This window comes from Helianthus annuus, chromosome 5 (genome assembly GCF_002127325.2).
Source record: "Helianthus annuus cultivar XRQ/B chromosome 5, HanXRQr2.0-SUNRISE, whole genome shotgun sequence".
NCBI lineage: Eukaryota > Viridiplantae > Streptophyta > Magnoliopsida > Asterales > Asteraceae > Helianthus > Helianthus annuus.
The window spans coordinates 119,273,460-119,295,168 of record NC_035437.2 but is presented as its reverse complement, the minus strand read 5'-3'; the positions used below and the strand labels follow the sequence as shown (position 1 = coordinate 119,295,168).

Here is a 21,709-nt window from a genome sequence, read left to right as displayed (position 1 = left end):
AATGTGCCTGCTTGCCAGATATCAAGTTAATCCGAAGGCCTCACATCTTGCAGCTGTTAAAAGGATTTTTCGTTATTTGAAGGCTTACCCGGACACCGGTCTGTGGTACCCTAGGGATAATAACTTTGAATTGGTAGCATTCAGTGATTCTGATTTTGGCGGATGCAAAATCGACGGCAAATCCACAACGGCTGGATGTCAGTTTTTAGGAAATCGCCTAGTCACATGGCAGTGCAAGAAGCAGACGTGTGTCGCTACATCAACATGCGAAGCTGAATACATTGCTGCCTCAAGTTGTTGCTCCCAAGTTCTTTGGATCCAACAACAATTGCGGGACTACGGTTTTGAATTCCTAACTACTCCTATTTACGTTGATAATTCTGCTGCTTTAGATATCACTAGAAATCCTGTGCAGCATTCGAAGACCAAACACATCGAATTCAAATATCACTTGATACGTGATTGCTTTGAGAAAAGATTAATCGATGTTGTTAAGGTCCACACCGATGACCAACGTGCCGACTTATTTACCAAAGCGTTTGACAAATCAAGATTTGACTTTTTATTATTGGTAAAAGGCATTAAGGTCAAGCAAGAGTAAACCAACATCGGAAAATCATTTTTGTAAATACCTTTGTGTTTTTAAATTTGTCTTAGTTTATTGATTTTAGGGGGAGTAAATCCAAAAATATGAAAATCCAAAAACATCGAAAAATTTCAAAAACTCAAAAACAATAGAAAATCAAAAATGAGTTTCCTGGCGAGAAAAAGAGAAAGTGATAGTACATCAGTGGTCTATCCAAATCTCTTCAAACCTTAAATGAAAAACGATAAGCAGCTCTATATAAGATGTATCGGTAGGCTCACAATCATTTTAAAGTGTGCAGGGTGATATAAATCTTAAACCGACTGAAGACCAGGTGGGAACCATTCATTGGCATATGGTCTTAGTACCGAAATTTCGTTTGATAGATTGCCGAGGTTCTGAGATATTCGCTCTTTATGCTGCTTATCATCTGGGTATCATGGTTGCTTCTATAAATAGACTAAGTCTAAGATCTTCCATGATACTATACATACGTGTACATAATACATATTGCATACGACCTCAATAAGTGATAAACAATCACATGTCCATATCAAAATAAGTGATAAAATATCACATTTATCCGGGAGTCAAGTTCGTCTCTCTGCTGTACGAAAGTACTGACCTGTTCACGGACTTGCTCCTGTGCCCTCATGCATATGAAAATCAAGTTCCTCATAAATAAGTGATTCTATCACAAAGGGCTTGTTTTCAAATCAAAATAAGTGAGAATCTCACATCTTTATACGGTCAAACAGATGATAATCGGTATACTCACCGGTAAGATGAACCCTCGTGCATACCTTGATACGGGAATGTGTCGTGATGTGGATGAACACCGGTCGGTAAGTATAAATCATACATTAATGTTTCTCCTAAACATGATTACATCTGATAAGTTGAGCTTAAGTGGACAACAATACCGATAATTGTTATAGAATGCTTATCTTAATGTTAACTAACTGAACAACAAGAGTGTTTTGGAATGACCGTACACTGATATGATTCTCTTACCCTCGAAACTCGCAAAAAGAATGTCTGTATATATTTATTTACTGCTTTCAGTCTTTACATTTGAAAAATTCAAAAAGCCAAAAAGATTTTATTTCTACTTTATTTTCGATCGTACGATGTTGGAACTCGAGTTTTCGTTGCCTGAAACCTGAACGAAAACCGAAGTGACTAAATCTTCATAAACGGTCGAAATTTGCATGTTTTGAAAGTTGAAAACTGAAATTGATAAATTTATTAAACTTTCAAACTGTCGGACGGTGTTTGATTGTGACATGGTCATAAGTGTGTCATGTGATTATGATTAACTATATTCCAAGCAGTTGTTCTCATTACGCGTTTAGATTTCTTGCATGTGCAGATTCTAAAGGCTAGGAGAACATGGTCGATGACAAAGCTTTGGAATGAAGACACGACGTGAAGGTACTCAAATGATGAAGATGATCGAGTTGCCGCTGGCCATCGTCAACACCACAAGGATCTCACTTCATAAAGTTCAAGTTTTTCACGAGCATAACTCAAGGGGGAGCTTATGTTAAGGGGGAGTTTGTTAACACACTTCCTACATAATACGGGTAGTTTGTTGATACACTCTCTGCTTTCAAGACGTGAAGACTTTGAAGATCCTCCGACATTGAAGACTTGAAAGGACATCAGAGTTTTGGGAACTCGAAGACCAAAGACCATCGAAGTTCGAGACGGGTCTACAATTATAGAAGATCAAGACAAAGCTACAGCCAAGGGGGAGTTTGTTGGTGCACTTGTGTCTGTACTTTGTCTGTATTCGGTCATGATGTAAACGATGTCCTGATTAGTGTTGTAAGTTGACCAAGTCAACCATCCTCCGGTTTGACTTGGACAACAGTTTGTATGTTGAAAGATGATTGTCTATATCGAAGGATTGCTCGAAGGATTGCTTGAAGGATAACTACTCGAAGGATAATGTTGATCCTTCGAGGTGTTCGAAAGATGAACCTTCGATGGATGATCGATAGATCATCCTTCAAAGTCCATGCTGATCCTTCGATTGACTTGTCATCGATAGATGATCCTTCGGACCATCTATCGGATCCTTCGAACCAGACATCATGGGCTGGGTATAAATACCCATGCAGTGTGTTGAGTTTCTGACAGACACTTAGACAGAATACACACATCCGAGAGATAAGCTTGAGAGCATTCTGCCCGGAAACTCACATACACACTTTGAGAGTTTACAAGTTAGATTTGTAAACATTGTGCTTGTAACCGAAACCTTCATTTGCATTAATACAACTAGTGTTAATCGGTGAACCTTTGTGTGTTTGTGTATATACTTGTCTCATCCCGGTTTGCTTGCTAGCTTGGATTCCGCACTTGCTAGTGGGTTAGTATAACAAGGTTTAGGTTTGTTCTCGATCCTCCGAGAGGGACCTACAGAAACTATATATAAATTTTGCAACTGTGTGATCAAGCAATACAGTTAGAGGAATTTCTGAAAACCAACATGGTATGACATCCAAAAATTGGAACGCACCAAGCAAAATATGGATTTCCAAAAATGCTATGCAACATAGAATGTATGCATTGGTTTGTCGTTTCTGTACTGACTGGTGAGGTCAATTTAGGCGAGTTGATCATGGACAGGGCTGTTCAAATCACTCGATACTTGTTCGATGCTCGTTCGAAAAATACTCGGAATTTGCTCGTTCATTTAGCTCGAATGAAAAAGACGCTCTGTTCGGATCAGTTCGGCTTAAACGAACGTGCACGAGTAAAGGGCTGCTCGGTTCGGTTCAGCTTGGTTAGCTTGATTTATTTTTTAATATATATAAATTTTAATAAAATACCTTGAGACCCACAATAATAATGTTTGGTCCAAGATTCAAATATGGCCCATGTATATCGAATTCAAGTCTAATACCAATAATCCATTGTCGAATACTCCAATGTTCATTAAGTAACTAAATCAAAATGTCAAATACTCAAATATGAAGCGTTGCTTGATACTCAAGTCTCAACCCGCCATTCGATTTAGAAGTACGTAATCCTAACTAAAACACCCCCCATCGGTCATTATTGTTCAATTTCTCCATCGCCAACGCGTCATGGTTTTGTTTCAGTTGGTTCATTCGTTTTGAAACTTCCGATAGAACAAGGGTCTCCTTCAATAGATTTAATAGATTTACGATTCATCTTCCCACTCAGTTAATCTCTCGATAGAACCAGTTTAGTGTTTTTTATTCTTTGTTATTTGTTACATTTATACTTATCTTTTAATTAGATGAAACCACAGGGATGAAAACAACACTTTACTTTAAAGACTAACACCCCCATCATCACTTTCCTTTTTTGTTCTATGACGTTGAGTACCGCTCGGCGTTCGGTCGGAAAAATGATTGGATCGAAAGACGCTTGTTTGACTTTGACTCGGTTGAATAAATGTTCATTTAATTTGTAAATGAACCGAGGATGAGCAAAGGTCTAGTCAGTTCAGTTCTGCTCGTGAACATCCCCAATCATGGCCATCCCAAAGTAATTGTAGAAGTTATAGGTTCACAAGAACTATGGGTATGGCATGTTATCTTTGGTGTTACCTAATCAACTAATGATTTAAATGTTCTCCATCGGTCGGAGGATTTCAGCATCTTAAATGGTACCAGGCCTATTTTAGCATTTATGCTTTTAGTAGTTGAATATAATAACGAGTATTATCTTACTGACAAAAAATACACTGACTACACAAAATCGTGAAAACTTTTAGGTTCCTGGCAGATGGAAAAAAGAAATAAATTTGTGGAATACCAAGTTCAACGAGTATTTGGTTTTCTAAAGTCATGATGGAACATTGTGTAAAACACAATACGCGCATGGAAGCCAAAAAAACATGAGATATGTAATATATGCTTGTATCTTATTGCATAATATGATTTTCGAAGATGAAGGTCAACAATATGCTAATAAGATGAAAAAGACATCAATGAGAATGTTTAACAATTGATGAAGCTAAATAAGAGTATATTATATGGATGATACATAACAAGGTTACTCATGTGTAGAATGTTTGATTATATTTGAAAACACCAAAGTAAATAGTCTAGCTAACTTAATTACACATAAACGACAAGTGTACCGGTCGTAATATAGTAAATTCGGTAAGACTACTGAGTATCTATCCAAGGACACAAAGGAGCATCTCTCGATACTAAACCTCTATCCAGTCCTAGTCTGGTAATGTTTAGTGGATTTTGAGATTTCTATCAGCTACTAAAGCATATTAACAAAGAAAATCACGAAAGAAAGCAATGAAACACGGTTATTGGTGAAATCAAATGACGAGAAAGTAGCTACCTAGGAAATAATCATGTTAAGTCGACAGGACTTACAGGATTGGTTAATTGGAATTGGCTACCAGGATCCTAAAATACACTATCTAGAACTAAAATTGGATGGCGGACCAGTTGATGACTGTCGTAAGGGTCATGTAAAAACCAAATTAAACTAAGTAGATAGCGTAAATAGGGTATCGTATCCATGGGGAATATGTGGTTAGTGTTTAGCTAAATTATCTAATCTGGATTTGGGGGTTTTGATTGGTTTAAAAGAAAGAACATAATTTAGTTAAGAGAAAAAATATCAGATCTGAAAACGTAACCTCCTCCAAGTTCCAGGTTCTAGGTTTACGCAAGGTCAGCTAGTTAATTGGACACCACATAGACATAGTGTTGGAAAATCAGTTAATGTGGCAATCAAAATAGTTTTTGTCATCAAACCATATAATTCAATTACCCAATCTACCTATATCAAGTCAACCCTCTTTAGTCACCCAACCCGTTTCTAGGTTTTGTGATGAACCGAACGCAATTGTAAAGAAGGAACATAAAACACAGATAAATTGTTTCAATTAACTAATACATCAATCTAATTAACTAATACATCAATCTGATTCATATAGTTTTGTTAGAACAAGATCAGACCCAATACAATACAAAACTAACCAAACAAAGTATAAATCTGCACGAAACGTTCACCTGGAGGAAGCAACAGAGCGCTTAGCTGCTCATGGTTATTATTTTCTTTAGACCCTGCGGCATTTAAAAGGAAAGTATATAATATGATAATTATTCACATAAGAATTGATGAAACCAATTAATTCCTCTCATGAAACTTTACGTGAGTTCTTTTGGTTTCTTTGTTTAAGCAATTTTCCATTCAATTTAATTCACACTAACTCTATTCACCTGTATTTACCACAAATTTAATTAACCAAATTACATGTATAATATTTATTAGCTATACATATATCATTTAAGCTCGTTTCATCAGCCCATTTAGCACATCACTATCTACAAAACTCTTTTACACTAAGTCAAGCCAAACACACTCAAAAAGACTAAAATCTGACTAAATAATGTACAAAACTAACACATAAACATGGCATGTTTACCAACACATCACCGGTCTTCAAACCTAACGAAATCTAGAATCTAGAGAAGTGTGTAAACACCGGCCTCAGGTTCAGATCACCTTTCGGTCTCTCTAAACAAATGCAATGGTACCTTAAATCGGGATATACTCTCAACCCCGTTAGAAACAATACATCTGAGAAGTGTAAGGGATGTAAGGTGTAGTGAATCTAACAAGTTTGTAAAACGGGATATCAAGAATCGAAGGAACATTAAAGGGTAATTCACTCTCGTGCAATTAACTCCTAAACCACCTAATCAATACTTGACAATCTAACACCTCTCGGTTTCTAAAATTGGCAGAATACTAAGTACATCTAAACTCTCAATCAAGGTTCCTTTGGGATATGTAGACTAAACCATAAACAAGTCATAAGCACAGAGTAAGCAACCTAATACGCGCCTATAACTGAAAGACATTCAACAAAACACGCATAGAACGAAAGATTGATCGTATATTAGCATAAAACACGCATAAACATTAAAACCCTGAATTAGAATCACTCTTTACCAAAACATTAAGCCAGAATCACAATTAACCCAAAACTAAAAACTAAGAATTAACATTTATGCATACGCCTAGGTTTCTAATTAAGATAAAGTTAGCTACTCATGTTCATAGACAAAACACAACTAAAAACAAAGTCTAAACAAGTAATTCCATAAAACATGTTCATAAGTTCAAGTTTCAATAAATCGGACGAGATAAACTTGATTCTAACGAAAAGAGCTATCAACTTTGAACTAAAATTCTTCAATCACGAGCTTTCTCTCCACTTTTGATACTATAGAATCACCTTTGTATTTTTGGACTGTAAGGTGCAAGGTTCGTAATTGAGTTGTACATGTTTATTTTGTGTTTTTGGTTTGCGTTTTTGTGTGTTGTGTCTATTTTGCGGGTGATCGATGGTTACAGGTGATGGTAGATGTGACGGTGGTGTTAGGTCATGTAACAAAAATCCGGCTTATGCTATATACAATATATATCAAGCCCCCCCCCCTCCCCCCATTGTGGCGGGTAGTAATTCTAGTTAAAATTTATTAGCAAAACTGAAATACTATTATATAAAAAACAATGGTTTTAGTAATGTAAGTTCATGTGTTAAAAACTCACTTTCCTTCCCAGCCTTTAAGTCACATCTTACATCGCTCTTAGATTGAATTAAGAGCAGGCTCAACTGTTGGTGCACTTGTGTCTGTACTTTGTCTGCATTCGGTCGATGTAAAACGATGTTCTTGTTAGTCATGTAAGTTTGACCAAGTCAACCGTCCTCCTGGTTTGACTAGGTCAAACAGTTTGTATATGGTTGTAAAATGTCTGAGTCGAAGGATGGCTCATCGTAGGATAATTTAGATCCTTCGATGAGCTCGAAAGATGAACCTTCGAGGGATGTTCGATAGATCATCCTTCGAGATTAATGCAGATCCTTCGACAGGTTGGACATCGATAGATGATCCTCCGATCATCTATCTGATCCTTCGGACAGACAACCAGAGCTGGGTATATATATACCCATGCAGTGTATGTTAAAAGATAGATGCACACAGAAAGATAGACTCGAAAACAAAGAGAGCATTCTATCCAGGAACACACACACACTTAGAGAGTTTGCAAAACTGATTTGTAAACATTGAGCTTGTAACCGGAACCTTTCATTCGCATTAATACAAGTGGTGTTAATCGGTGAATCTTGTGTGTTGTGTTTGTGCTTGTTTCAACTCGGTTTGCACACTAGCTTGGATTCCGCACTTGCTAGTGTGTTAGTATAACAAGGTTAAGGTTGAACCTCATCCTCCGAGAGGGACCTACAAGTGGTATCAGAGCCGTGGCTCTTTACCTTGTTAAAAACCGGGTTTGTTCAAGTCTTGGTGTGTTTGGACACTTGGTTTAGTACCCGTTTTTGATGGTTTTCTTGCACTTATAAACATAAAAACGCGTTCTAAATCAACCGGGTGTGTTCTAGGTTGGGTTGGGTAACTTAAAAATTGTTTTTAAGAAAGTTGGTGATTTCCGGCCAAATTCCGGTGTGTTCCGGTGACTGGTTTTTCTAGATAAGGTTTTCCATTTTTGGAATATTTTATTTGAAAAACCAAAGTTGGTAGAAAGGTAAGGTCTGACCATACCCTTTGCCGAAAGTTGACTTCACCAACCCATCACCTTTTCACCAACCTGTCGTATCAGTGTCAGTTGTGTCAGAAGCAATCGAAGGATATCTTTCGATATCGAACGATCATCTCTCGATCAAGGAAGGCTCGATAGATAATCATCTTTCGACCCATCCTTCGAAGTCAGAGACTTATCCTACGATCCAGGGAATCTATTCGAAGGATAGTTGTTCGAAAGATAAGGATATTTATTTCGAAAGATAAGGATCTTTCAAATTGTGAATCTTTCGAAATTGTGAATCTTTCGAAACCATTGCTCGAAAGTCAACAGTGATCTTTCGAACACTGTTGATCATTCGAACAAGTGTTGATCCTTCGATTGTGGTCTGTTTAGTCTTAACAAGTTTGTGTTTTTCAGATCCTTCGGGCTTGGATTCTTCGGCTGTTGTTATCTTTCGGGATATTGATATAGAATTTAGTTTTCTTATCAATCATGAATCCAAGTTGGTGGGGAAATCCGGCTCCAGACAGTGGAAAATATACAAGTACCGGTTCCACTCCCTCATGGTGGGGTACACCGGCTCCCGATAGTGGAAAGTACACAAGTACAAGTCTATCTCCTTCATGGGCCGAGTCTCCGGTGTCGACATCTCCTCAAGCAAATCAATGGGCATTAGTATCGAATCAAACTCCAAGTATTCAAAGTATTCTTCTAAGCGAAAGCGAAACAGGAAGTTTGAATCGACCTCCGAAGTTGATGCACTTAAACGAATATCCAGGTTGGGCTGATCGTTTCCGTACATATGTTCTTGGTCAAAATACAGAGCTGTGGATACGTTTCACCACAGACTTCGATCAAGCTATAGAAGTTGCTGCTTCGTCGACTGCTACTTTTGCCGATCTTCCAGAGGATCAGAAGAAAACATATGATCTGGAAAAGAAAGCATACGCCATTCTCACTCAGGCGTTAAGCAAAGACATTTATCATCAGTTTGTCAGCTTCAAGACTACGAAGAAGTTGTGGGACGGTTTGAAAACCAGAGGAGTAGGGAATGAAGCAACACGCCAATTGCGTCATGATCTCCTCACGAAGGAATTTGATGGTTTCGCATGCTTAGATAAGGAGTCTTTGGGAGACATGACAAGCCGGTTTTATCATTTGCTTACTGAGTTGAACAATTTTGGTGTAGCGACAACTCAAGCAGAAGTGGTGAAGAAGTTTGCTGATGCACTGCCACCCCAATGGAACAGTTTCTTGGAAATTTTGAAATATAATGGGGGTTTTGGCTACTACAAATATCAATGACTTCGTGCAGCTTTTGGAGAACAAGGATCAAGAAGAAACCTTGAAAGCAAAAAGAGTTCCAGTGCCACAGAATCCGGAAATGTATTACGGAACTTCAAGTACTTCTTCTGCAAGATCCATTGTGCCAAGCAACCCGGGTTCACATGCTCCACTGCAGACAGCTTTTGTTACAAGCACAGATATGTATGGCAATACAGTGCAAGTTCCTGTTAAGCCTCCTCCCACCACAGACATGTATGGAAATCCAATTCAACCACCTCCTCCTGCTCAAGCATGTTATGGAGGTACATCATCTGCTGGTCAGCAATCAAAGCCAGATACAGTGCGGCTCAACACTTCAAGTTTCTCAAAAGTCAGTGTGGAAGTAGCTAAGGAACACATGGAGCTGCTTAACACTTTAGTGAGTACGTACTGCGGGCTAGTTGAAGGTCAGATTGGAAACATTAATCTGACACAAGAAGACTATCAGCAGATTGATAAGGAGGAAATGGAGATGATGGATATCAAGTGGGCCTTTGCCAGTGCTGTTAGACGTGCAAAGGATTTCATGGAGAGAACAGGCCGAACCAGCTTGGAAAGCAAGAAAGACACCAAGTATGGGTTTGATAAACAGGCTGTGAGGTGCTTTAATTGTGGAGAACGTGGCCACTTCAAACGTGAATGTACGAGGCCATCTCAACATGGGAACCAAAATCCTTTCAGAGGTCAAGGGAACAGGGCAAATCAGAACCAAGCAAGGAACAATGAACGTACATTGGTACCGGTTAACAACCAAGCAGGACCATCAAATGCCAACCAGGCACTTGTGGTTCAAGTTGATGAAGGTTGTGACTGGTCTATTCAGTTGAGTGGTGATGCTCCTGATGGAACAGCATGCTTTGCTAAGGTTGTGGAGGATCTAGTTCACACCACTGGTGGAGAATCTTCCGCCAATGGTAGTGAATCTTCTGAGGATGAAAGGAGTTCAGATGAAGAATCCTCAAGTTCAGGCGATGAAAATGTGGGCGAGACATCTAGTACTTCGGTTGATGCTGATATTGATGAGCTTTTGGAGGAAGCTGCAGCAAGAACTGATAGAAGATCTATTTTGGTGGATCAAGCTGCTTATTCTTCGTCTTCTCTCCATTCAGCCTTTATGGCTAATGTCGACAGTTCTTCAAATCAGGTATGTGTCGATGAACCCACTGTTATTAATTGTGATAATTGTGATAGTTTGCATGTTAAATGTGCTGATTTAGAGGCAAACATGTCTGAGTTGCAAGGCAAACATGATGCTTTACAAGCTAGTTTGTTTGACTTGCAAGACAAACATGGTTCTTTGAGTGCCAAGTGGTGTGAATTGCAAAGCAAACATGAGGTTTTGCAAGAGAAATATGATGTAACATTCATCCACAACCAGAAATTGACTATGGATCTTTCAAAATGCACTGAAGCCAACATGTTTTACGAGAACCATGAAAAGGAATTTAAGTCGGTAATTGAAACATTAAAGAAAGATAAAACCGAACTAACTAAAATTGTTTCAAGAAAACAAACTGACATCAATTTGTATATATCTCGCCTTGAGATTATGCAAAAAGAAATGGCTGGTGTGAAAACCGAAAGTGATGCGATTCAACTTAAGCTAGACAGTTATTTGAGCTCTAGCTATGTGTTGGAGCACATCATTGACGTTCAGAAAGAGAAACGGGATGTCACATGCATAGGCTACAAGAAATGTCCACCACCAGTTAGACACAATTATGATGCCATGCCTGATGAGGAGGATAGAGTGTTCTTTGAACCATCTGTTCCTCTAGATGTGAAGGAGTTTGCCACAGGGCTTGGATACAAGAAAGAAGTATCACCAGATTCAGATACTTCAGCAGATGCATGTGTGTCTTCTGCTGAACTGAATCAGGATCCTCCTGTCATTATTGAGGATGCTGATTCTTCTGATGATGAATCTGATGATGCTATCATAGCAAAGTCTGATGCGGTAGTCAAAGATGAGGACATACCTCTCGAGAATTACATTCTATGTGATCCTCCTGCAAAACCCGCTAAGACTATTGCAATCGAGCCCGTTCCTGAAAAAGAGTCGGAGAGTGAGAATTTGCTGTACACGTTGGTTGGGGATGATAAAATTTACTCATACAAAGATTTTCCCATTAAGAATGTTAATCAATTCTTAATCAGTAAAGTCTTTGAAAACTCGACTAGTAAGTTTTTGGGAAAGACAGGACCACAAGTTACAGTTACACAGTGTCCTCCTATTCCCAAGGCCGAAGTTCGAAAACAATTTGGCAATAAGAAATTACCAACAGTGCCAAAACAGCAGAATCACACCAAGCCAAAAGGAAAAGCACCGGCTCAAACACAAAAGAAGCCGAACCAAAAGAAGAAGAAAAATGTGAACTTTGTGAAATCACAGGGAACGGACAAAATAGAAACGTTTGAAAACAAATCAAATTTGGATTTTGTCAAGAAAGCGACCGTACAGAAAAGAAATGAACTAAGTAGTTCAAAACCTAGTACCTCGGGTTCACAAAGTTCATCATCATCGGCTAGACGATCACATTATACTTCGGGGTTTGTTGAACGAAGATCATGTTTTGAATGTGGAACTATTGGACATATAATTCGAAATTGTCCATATCTTCATAAGCAAAAAAGAAAAAGTTGATGTTCCCCGTGACCAAACTGACCGCAAGCGATCCGTTTCTGTAAAACAAGATCCCCGCCTTGTAAAAGAAAGGGAAAAGAAACAGAAATGCCAACAGGTCAAGAAAATTGAAAAGGCATTTAAAACCGATGTGGTTAACAAAACAACTGTTTCTGTAAAACCAGACCATTCAAAAACTTCCAACAACAAAGAAGTTAAAGTTTTAAAGAACAACACTGGTGAAACAAAACAGACCTGGAAACCAAAAACGGTTACTAAATCAGGGGGACCATCACAATTCACCAATCATCAAAGACAAGAGGTTATTGTTATTGATGAAAATGGAAGACCCAAGACCTCAATGGCTTGGGTCCCCATCTCCAACTAATCATTTGAGTTCATGTGCAGGGTGTTCCAGGAGGAACTATCAGTAGTCATTGGATTGTTGATAGTGGGGCATCCAGGCACATGACAGGCGACATGAAGCTTCTCTACGACGTCAAATCTATTAGAGGAGGTTATGTTGCTTTTGCTGGAGATAAAGGTGGATATATTACGGGTGAAGGAATGATATCCAACGGGATTGTCAGCTTTGACAAGATCAACTTTGTGCAACAACTTTATCACAATCTTCTTAGTGTTTCTCAAATTTGTGACAAGCAATTCTCAGTACACTTTGATGCTAATGGATGTTATGTGCTGAAACCCGGCTTCAAGATCCCAAAAGAATGGATTCTCTTGTCAGCTCCAAGGATAAATGATTTGTACGTCCTTGATATGAGCCAAGCTATTACTACGTCTGCATAAGCAACATGTTTCGTTTCAAAAGCCACAGAAAAAGACTCTATCTCTTGGCACAGACGAATGGGTCACATTCACTTGCGCAAAATGAATCATTTGGTTTCAAATGAATTGGTGAATGGTGTTCCTCTCAAAAATTTCCATCTTCAAGACGTCTGTGTTTCGTGCCAAAAGGGTAAACAAACAAAGAAGAAGCACCCTACAAAGAAGATCAACACGGTGGCAGTTCCCCTTGAACGTTTGCACATGGATTTGTTCGGTCCAGTCAAGCACAAAAGTATTCGGGGTGATCAATACTGTCTCGTGATTACTGATGATTATTCAAGATTTTCTTGGGTGGCGTTCATGGCACACAAGAGTGAAACCTTTGGAATTATCAAAAACTTGATCGTTCAGATTGAGAATTTGTATAAATTAAAGGTTAGGCGGATACGTAGCGACAATGGTACTGAATTTAAGATTCATGCCATGGCGGAGTTTTGCACTTCAAAAGGTATTCTTCATGAGTTTAGTGCAGCTTATACTCCTCAACAAAATGGCGTCGCTGAACGTAAGAACCGCACATTGATCGAGACTGCTAGGACAATGTTGGTAGAGTCGCAGTTACCTATTCCATTCTGGACTGAAGCTGTGGCCTCTGCATGTTATACATTGAACCGAGTCCTTACAGTCAAAAGGCACAACAAGACCTGCTTTGAGCTCATTAACAAACGGAAAGCAGATTTGTCTTATCTTGAACCGTTTGGAGCTCCATGCACAATGATCGATCCTAATGGAAAGTTTGGGGCAAAGGCAATTGAGGGATATTTTCTTGGGTATGCCACCCCTAACTTACGAGTCTGGAATCTAGAGACAAAAAGGGTCGAAGAATGGTCTGAGGTCAGAGTACAAAGGCATACCTTGCCAGTCAAACGTCCTGGTCAACCTTGGATGTTTGAGTACGATGACTTTTTCAATTCGATCAATATTGAAGCCGTTGAAGAAAATGTTGCGGCAAGGATGTTTTTCGAGAGTGACAATGCAACAGTTTCATCGGTGGTTCGTCCAATTCTTGTCAATCAAGAACCATCTTCTTCGGTGAACAATAATACTCTCAACAATGAGGATTTTCATGATGCAACCGAATTGAACGAATCTTCAGAGGATGATGAATTTCTAGATGCAGATCAAGAAGTCCCTACAACAGCAGTTCATGGTACTTCGAAAGGTACTCCTCCGGTGGATGCCCATAGAACAGCTGAAGCTACTGCATCATCCTCTTCGTCAATTCTGGGTCTTGATTTGGTTGTTGATCTTAATCTTAACAACCTGGGTATCAATATTCCAGTTCGAGATAATCCTGAAACAAGGATTCATAATACCCATCCTCAACAAAACATCATTGGAAATGTGCAAAGTGGCATTCAAACAAGAAACATGTTGCGGAACAACAACAATGCAGGCCTGTATGCAGCAATTCGAGAATCCGGGCAACAAAACGATTGGTCTTTCGCGTGTTATGTTTCACAGGAAGAGCCAAGAACTTGGAAAGAAGCCATGAAAGATAATTCTTGGGTGGAAGCAATGCAGGAAGAATTGCAACAATTCCAGAAGCTGGGTGTCTGGAAACTCGTAGAGAAACCTGCTGGATACAAGAAGATTGGCACCCGTTGGGTTTTCAAATGCAAAAAGGATGACCGCGGAGTTGTTATCCGGAACAAAGCGCGTTTAGTCGTTCAAGGTTTTCGTCAGATTGAAGGGATCGACTACAACGAAGTGTATGCACCAGTTGCACGTCTCGAAGCAATTCGAATCTTTCTAGCCTATGCGTCCTTCAAAGGATTCAAGGTTTATCAGATGGACGTGAAAAGTGCATTTTTACATGGTGTGGTTGAAGAAGAGGTGTACGTCGAACAGCCTCCAGGTTTTGAAGATCCTATCCATTCCGATCGAGTTTGGTTGCTCAACAAAGCTCTCTATGGTCTTCATCAAGCACCGCGAGATTGGTATGCAACCTTATCTAATTATCTGCTGGAGAATGGTTTTCGAAGAGGTCTTATCGACTGTACTCTTTTCATCAAAGAACAAGATGGAGATCTTCTTCTGGTACAGGTATACGTTGATGATATTATTTTTGGTTCTACTAATGATATCTTGTGTAGGAATTTCGAACGCATTATGCAGGATAAGTTCGAGATGAGTGCTATGGGGGAAATGAATTTCTTCTTGGGGCTACAAGTGCAACAAACTGAGTCTGGAATCTTCATCCATCAGACTAAATATGTTGGTGACATCTTGAGCCGGTTCCAGATGTCTGATGCAATGCCCATTGGTACCCCATTGCCAACAAATCACGGAATTACTCCAGACTTGAATTGAAGGGTGAAGCTGTTAGTCCTTCACACTACCGCGCAATGATCGGATCTCTTATGTACCTCACAGCATCAAGACCAGACATAATGTACCCAACGTGCCTGCTTGCCAGATATCAAGTCAATCCGAAGTCCTCACATCTTGCAGCTGTCAAAAGGATTTTTCGTTATTTGAAGGGTTACCCTGACACCGGTCTATGATACCCTAGGGATAATAACTTTGAATTGGTAGCTTTCAGTGATTCTGATTTTGGCGGATGCAAAATCGATGGTAAATCCACAACGGCTGGATGTCAGTTTTTAGGAAATCGCCTAGTCACATGGCAGTGCAAGAAGCAGACGTGCGTCGCTACATCAACATGCGAAGCTGAATACATTGCTGCCTCACTAGAAATCCTGTTTTTTTTTTTTTTGTGTGCAGCATTCAAAGACCAAACACATCGAAATCAAATATCAGTTCATACATGATTGCTTTGAGAAAAGGCTAATCGATGTTGTTAAGGTATACACCGATGACCAACGTGCCGACCTTTTTACCAAAGCTTTTGACAAATCTAGATTTGACTTCTTATTATTGGTAAACGGCATTAAGGTCAAGCCAGAGTAAAACCAACATCGGAAAATCATTTTTGTAAACACCTTTGTGTTTTAAATTTGTCTTAGTTTATTGACTTTAGGGGGAGTAAATCCAAAATTTGAAAAATCCAAAAACATCGAAAAATTTCAAAAAACACAAAAACAATAGAAAAACAAAAATGAGTTTCCTGGCGAGCAAAAGAGAAAGTGATATTACATTAGTGGTCTATCCAAACCTCTTTAAACCTTAAATGAAGAACGATAAGCAGCTCTATATAAGATGTAGCGGTAGGCTCACAATCATTTTAAAGTGTGCAGGGTGATATAAATCTTAAACCGACTGAAGACCAGGTGGGAACCACTCATTGGCATATGGTCTTAGTACCGAAATTTCGTTTGATAGATTGCAGAGGTCACCTCTGAGATATTCGGTCTTTATGCTGCTTTTCATCTGGGTATCATGGTTGTATCTTTTACCGAAAAATAACGGGGACGCAAGTCTAGACCTTCCATGATACTATACATACGTATACATACTGCATACGACCTCAATAAGTGATCAACAATCACATGTCCCTCAAAATAAGTGATAATATATCACATTTATCTGGGAGTCAAGTTCGTCTCTCTGCTGTACGAAAGTACTGACCTGTTCACGGACTTGCTCCTGTGCCCTCATGCATCTGAAAATCAAGTTCCTCATCAATAAGTGATTCTATCACATAGGGCTTGTTTTCAATCAAAATAAGTGAGAATCTCACATCATATACGGTCAAACAGATGATAATCGGTATACTCACCGGTAAGATGAACCCTCGTGCATACCTTGATACGGGAATGTGTCGTGATGTGGATGAACACTGGTCGGTAAGTATAAATCATACCTTAACGTATCCCCGCGCCATGATTACATCTGATTAGCTGAGCTTAAGTGGACAACAATACCGATAATCGTTATAGGGTGCTTATCTTAATGTTAACTAACTGAACAACAAGAGCGTTTTGGCATGACCGTACACTGATATGATTCTCTTACCCTCGAAACTCGCAAAAAGAATGTCTGTACATATTTATTTACTGCTTTCAGTCTCTACATTTCAAATATTCAAAAAAAAAACGCCAAAAAGATTTTATTTCTATTTTATTTTCGATTGTACGATGTTGGAACTCGAGTCTTCGTTGCCTGAAACCTGAACGAAAACCGAATTGACTAAATCTTCGTAAACGGTCGAAATTTGCAAGGTTTGAAAGTTAGACACTAAAATTGATAAATTTGTAAAACTTTCAAACTGTCGGACGGTGTTTGATTGTGACATGGTCATTCGTGTGTCATTTGTTTATGCTATCTATATTCCAAGCAGTTGTTCTCATTACGCGTTTAGATTTCTTGCATGTGCAGATTCTAAAGGCAAGGAGAACATGGTCCATGACAAGCTTCGGAATGAAGACACGACGTGAAGGCGCTCAAAAGATGAAGATGATAGAGTTGCCGCTGGCCATCATCAACACCACAAGGATCTCAAGCTATAAAGATCAAGTCTTTCACGAGCATAACTCAAGGGGGAGCTTATGTTAAGGGGGAGTTTGTCAACACACTTCCTACATGATACGGGTAGTTTGTTGATACACTCTCTGCTTTCAAGACGTGAAGACTATGAAGATCCTCCGACATTGAAAACTTGAAAGGACATCAGAGTCTTGAAGACTCGAAGATCAAAGATGATCAAGATCGAGACAAATCTACAATCATCAAAGATCGAGACAAAGCTACAGCCAAGGGGGAGTTTGTTGGTGCACTTGTGTCTGTACTTTGTCTGCATTCGGTCGATGTAAAACGATGTTCTTGTTAGTCATGTAAGTTTGACCAAGTCAACCGTCCTCCTGGTTTGACTAGGTCAAACAGTTTGTATATGGTTGTAAAATGTCTGAGTCGAAGGATGGCTCATCGAAGGATAATTTAGATCCTTCGATGAGCTCGAAAGATGAACCTTCGAGGGATGTTCGATAGATCATCCTTCGAGATTAATGCAGATCCTTCGACAGGTTGGACATCGATAGATGATCCTTCGATCATCTATCTGATCCTTCGGACAGACAACCAGAGCTGGGTATATATATACCCATGCAGTGTATGTTAAAAGATAGATGCACACAGAAAGATAGACTCGAAAAGAAAGAGAGCATTCTGTCCAGGAACACACACACTTAGAGAGTTTGCAAAACTGATTTGTAAACATTGAGCTTGTAACCGGAACCTTTCATTCGCATTAATACAAGTGGTGTTAATCGGTGAATCTTGTGTGTTGTGTTTGTGCTTGTTTCAACTCGGTTTGCACACTAGCTTGGATTCCGCACTTGCTAGTGTGTTAGTATAACAAGGTTAAGGTTGAACCTCATCCTCCGAGAGGGACCTACATCAACCTCAGGCTCATCACCAAAAATTTACTTTGTAAGTGCACCATGATTTTAACAATGCCTAGAAGTCAGATCACCTATGCATTGAAAGGCTTGAATTTGTTAGAAACTGTTATATTTATCTGAATAATTTTTAGTTAAATATTAAATAAGTGTGAACATATATTACCAAAAAAAACGTACAGCAATTGGGGCCATTGACTTTCAACACCTAGCATAAGTAGATGATCCAAAGGCCAAAACAACAAATTACAAACGGCATGTAAATAGACTTCAAGTTGTGTCACAACCCTCTTCGGCCAGCTGGTATTCTTGTGTCAGTTTGGGTGGGTAGGGGGAAAACACGCTTGTGTTAACCTTATAGGAGTGTCTTGGCCGGCTCAGGGATAATGGGTTTGTTGCTGGCTAGGCAGCGTTGAAGGCGGAATCAGCCAATGTTCCTAAACACAAGAAAGCTTGTTTAGAGAATCAGCGTGTGATTCTTCCTTTGCTTTTGATACATTTGATTCTCTAGCTCCGGAGGCCATGGAATTCTTAAACAGGATCCAGCGGGTTGATATTTCTCTATCCAAATTGGTATTTTGATTCCCACACCATCATATATTTTCTTTAGAAAGTTAGTTATAGTATATTTTACTTGTAGTAAAAGGAAAAAATGAACGTCACAAAACATAGCAAATCAATAGCGTGAATAGAACTAAATAGTCAAGACGTAAAAGTATTAGTCCAAAATTCAGTTGGTGCGTAAAAGCCCGACATCGTGTTCTTAATCAGCAAACGCAAAAAGTGCTTTGGCAACCATTAACAAAAGGTAAGGACACTAGATACTTAAACTAGGGTCAATCACCTGTCCCACAAACAACACAATCCCGGTCACATCTTCTCTAATCACAAACAAAAACGGGTGATCCGCTACAAAATCAACAAAAGTGCTTGCCGCCCCCCGTGAACATTTGATCACATGACTAACTACAGTGACCGCTGCAGCTTCTGTGCCTTCTTCATTCACCTCCACGAGGGATTTATGCTCGATTGTCGAAACATAAAGGCCCTTACCAATAGGTGAGTCAATCATTTCGGTGAAACCATCTCCAACTTTGAAAGGCAATACAAGCCCTAATTTCTTCAACATATCAGAAGCTTCAAACCCGAATTCTATCTTAAATTTTGGTATAAAAAACTCAACGACTCTTACCTTTTTTCGTGGAATGTGATGGTCAAAAAAGTTGGATGTGGAACCGATTTTATTTATTAAAGACGGAAGCCCGTCTATTGCATCACTGAGGTAAAAGTACATTGTGAACTTACGCTTATCTTGACCATGCGAATATGGGAGACCCAATACTTTGAAATCATCATATTCATGTACGAATTGATTTTCGTAGTTGGTCATAAAGGGAACTTTAACTTTATTGCCATTGAGGAGGTGAAAGTCACCTTCTTCAGTCAATGAGGTTTCAAACTGCTGACTCCATGTTCCCTTGAAGTAGATAGCATTTGCAAGGATGAGCATTGTGTCATCAGTAACTTCTTGAGCAGTAATGACTTCCTTGATAAGCCCATTTGTTTCCTTTTTGGCCCATGAATTTACTTCATCGGCTACCTCTACAGCCTTAGTTAATAAAAAAATATATATTAGCCACATGTCAAAAACAAGGTTTTGTAACTTCAATAGAGATCCGTTTTGAGAAATCCAAAACATTAAAACCCTAAGTTTGTAAACAAAATAACCAAGATTCATTGCAGGAATGAGGCACAGAATATTTAATGAGCAATCTGAAAAAAAAAAATGTCTACTAATAATTTTAAGTTCCGAAAGTAAACTGAAAAAAAGGCACGCTGCTATATCTATATGTTATTCGATCTACAATGCAAACCCTAACCTTTAAACGGCAAACTTGGTTTAAAAGTAGGGTCCAGCCCTAACCTTTAAACCGCTGTTGAGTCCATAAAAACAGTGTGAGACTAGATTGCCAATAACGTGAGAAAATAAAACATTAGAAACTGACCTTCCCGAAATCGACTTGTTTGCAAGCGGCTCTATAAATGGTGTCCATGGCCAGTTTGAAAGAAGGTTTGAGAGAAAGGGTTTCCCGAACCCAAACCGCATTTACAGAAGACAATTTAGGTCCGCCACTGGGGCTACCGTCGGCTAATATTGAGGACACAAGCTGCAAATAGAGAGAGTTGAGGTCATCCGTAGTGTCCGCTTTAAGGAATGCCAGGAGTTGGACAAGTGTTTCACCTTTGCAACCGGCAGATAGTACGCTAAGGGCGACCTGGATCGAAAGGGGCGAGAAGACTACGTTGGAGTCGTGTTTGTTGGACAGAAGGTGGGTTGCAAGTGCGGTTGAGACATGGGTTTGGTTGCTGTTCATCATCGATTGGTCGAGACGACGAGGTCGTTTCCGAGAGGGTTTAGAAGGAGCCATTGTTAGATACGTAAAACAGAAGAAGGAGACGAAGAAGAAAAATACGCAGATAAATGTATTTAATCAAGCCCTATCCAATAAATTACAAACCCTATTTATAATCAAATCAAATCAAAATATCATTAAAAATTCGGTTTCCGTATATATATATTTTTTTTAAATTTTAATAACAAACGATTTGAATGTAGATAAATTTTAGAATTTTACTTTCACAATTATCAAAATATCATTAAACTTCGGCTTCTTTAAATATTTTTTTTTAGTTTTAATAACAAACGATTTCAATGCAGATAAATTTTAGCATTTTACTTTCACAACTAGGGTTAAGAACCGCCCGCGTTGCGGCGCTGGTATATCGTAAACAATGAATGAATTAGTCCAGACGTTATATGAGACATTAACCATATGAAAACACACATTTCGACGTATCCAAGTGAACTCAATGTAAGTTGTATAAGCACTGTGATTGGATCAAACGTAAAGTAAATCAAATTCATATCAAACAATCATAACGTATTATATGTGACCCAACTCATACATAAAAAACGTAACGGGTATGAAGAAAAATATGCATATGTAATCGAAAGGGATTAATTAGAGCTTTCGAAAAAAATGGGAGAAAAAGAAACCATAATTTAACTCCACTCGGTTCGAAACAAACTTTACGAAACATACATAAAATAAACACGAAAACATATTATATTTGACCTGAATCATTTCCCAAAAAAGTTTACATCGAAACGTATAACAACTTGAATTTATACCAAAACGTACATAAAAATATACACGTAAAAATGGTTTCTTTAAATGAAAACGTATTATATTTGATCTGACTCATCTATAAAAAAAGTTTACATCGGAATGTAGAACAAATCATATTTATACATACCCGTACATAAAATATGCACGTAAAAATAGTTTTTAAGTAAAGGAAGTACAGGGGTAAACCGAAACAAAATATGAGTAAAAAATTAATAGGTTAAAAACGTTCGTAAAACCATGCCAAGCAGTACCAATGCCATAACGACATCGACTC

General features: G+C 38.8%; 1 protein-coding gene across 1 annotated transcript; it reads right to left on the bottom strand.

The window, feature by feature from the left end:
- Positions 1 to 19,061: 19,061 nt before the first annotated feature.
- LOC110943533 (serpin-ZX) lies at positions 19,062 to 20,677 on the bottom strand. Its single transcript, XM_022185276.2, has 2 exons — positions 20,251 to 20,677; positions 19,062 to 19,853 (listed from the first exon to the last, which is right to left on the bottom strand). Exons 1-2 carry the CDS (start codon positions 20,671 to 20,673, stop codon positions 19,062 to 19,064), a joined length of 1,215 nt encoding a protein of 404 aa, XP_022040968.1. The 5' UTR covers positions 20,674 to 20,677.
- Between the last annotated feature and the right edge of the window lie 1,032 nt (positions 20,678 to 21,709).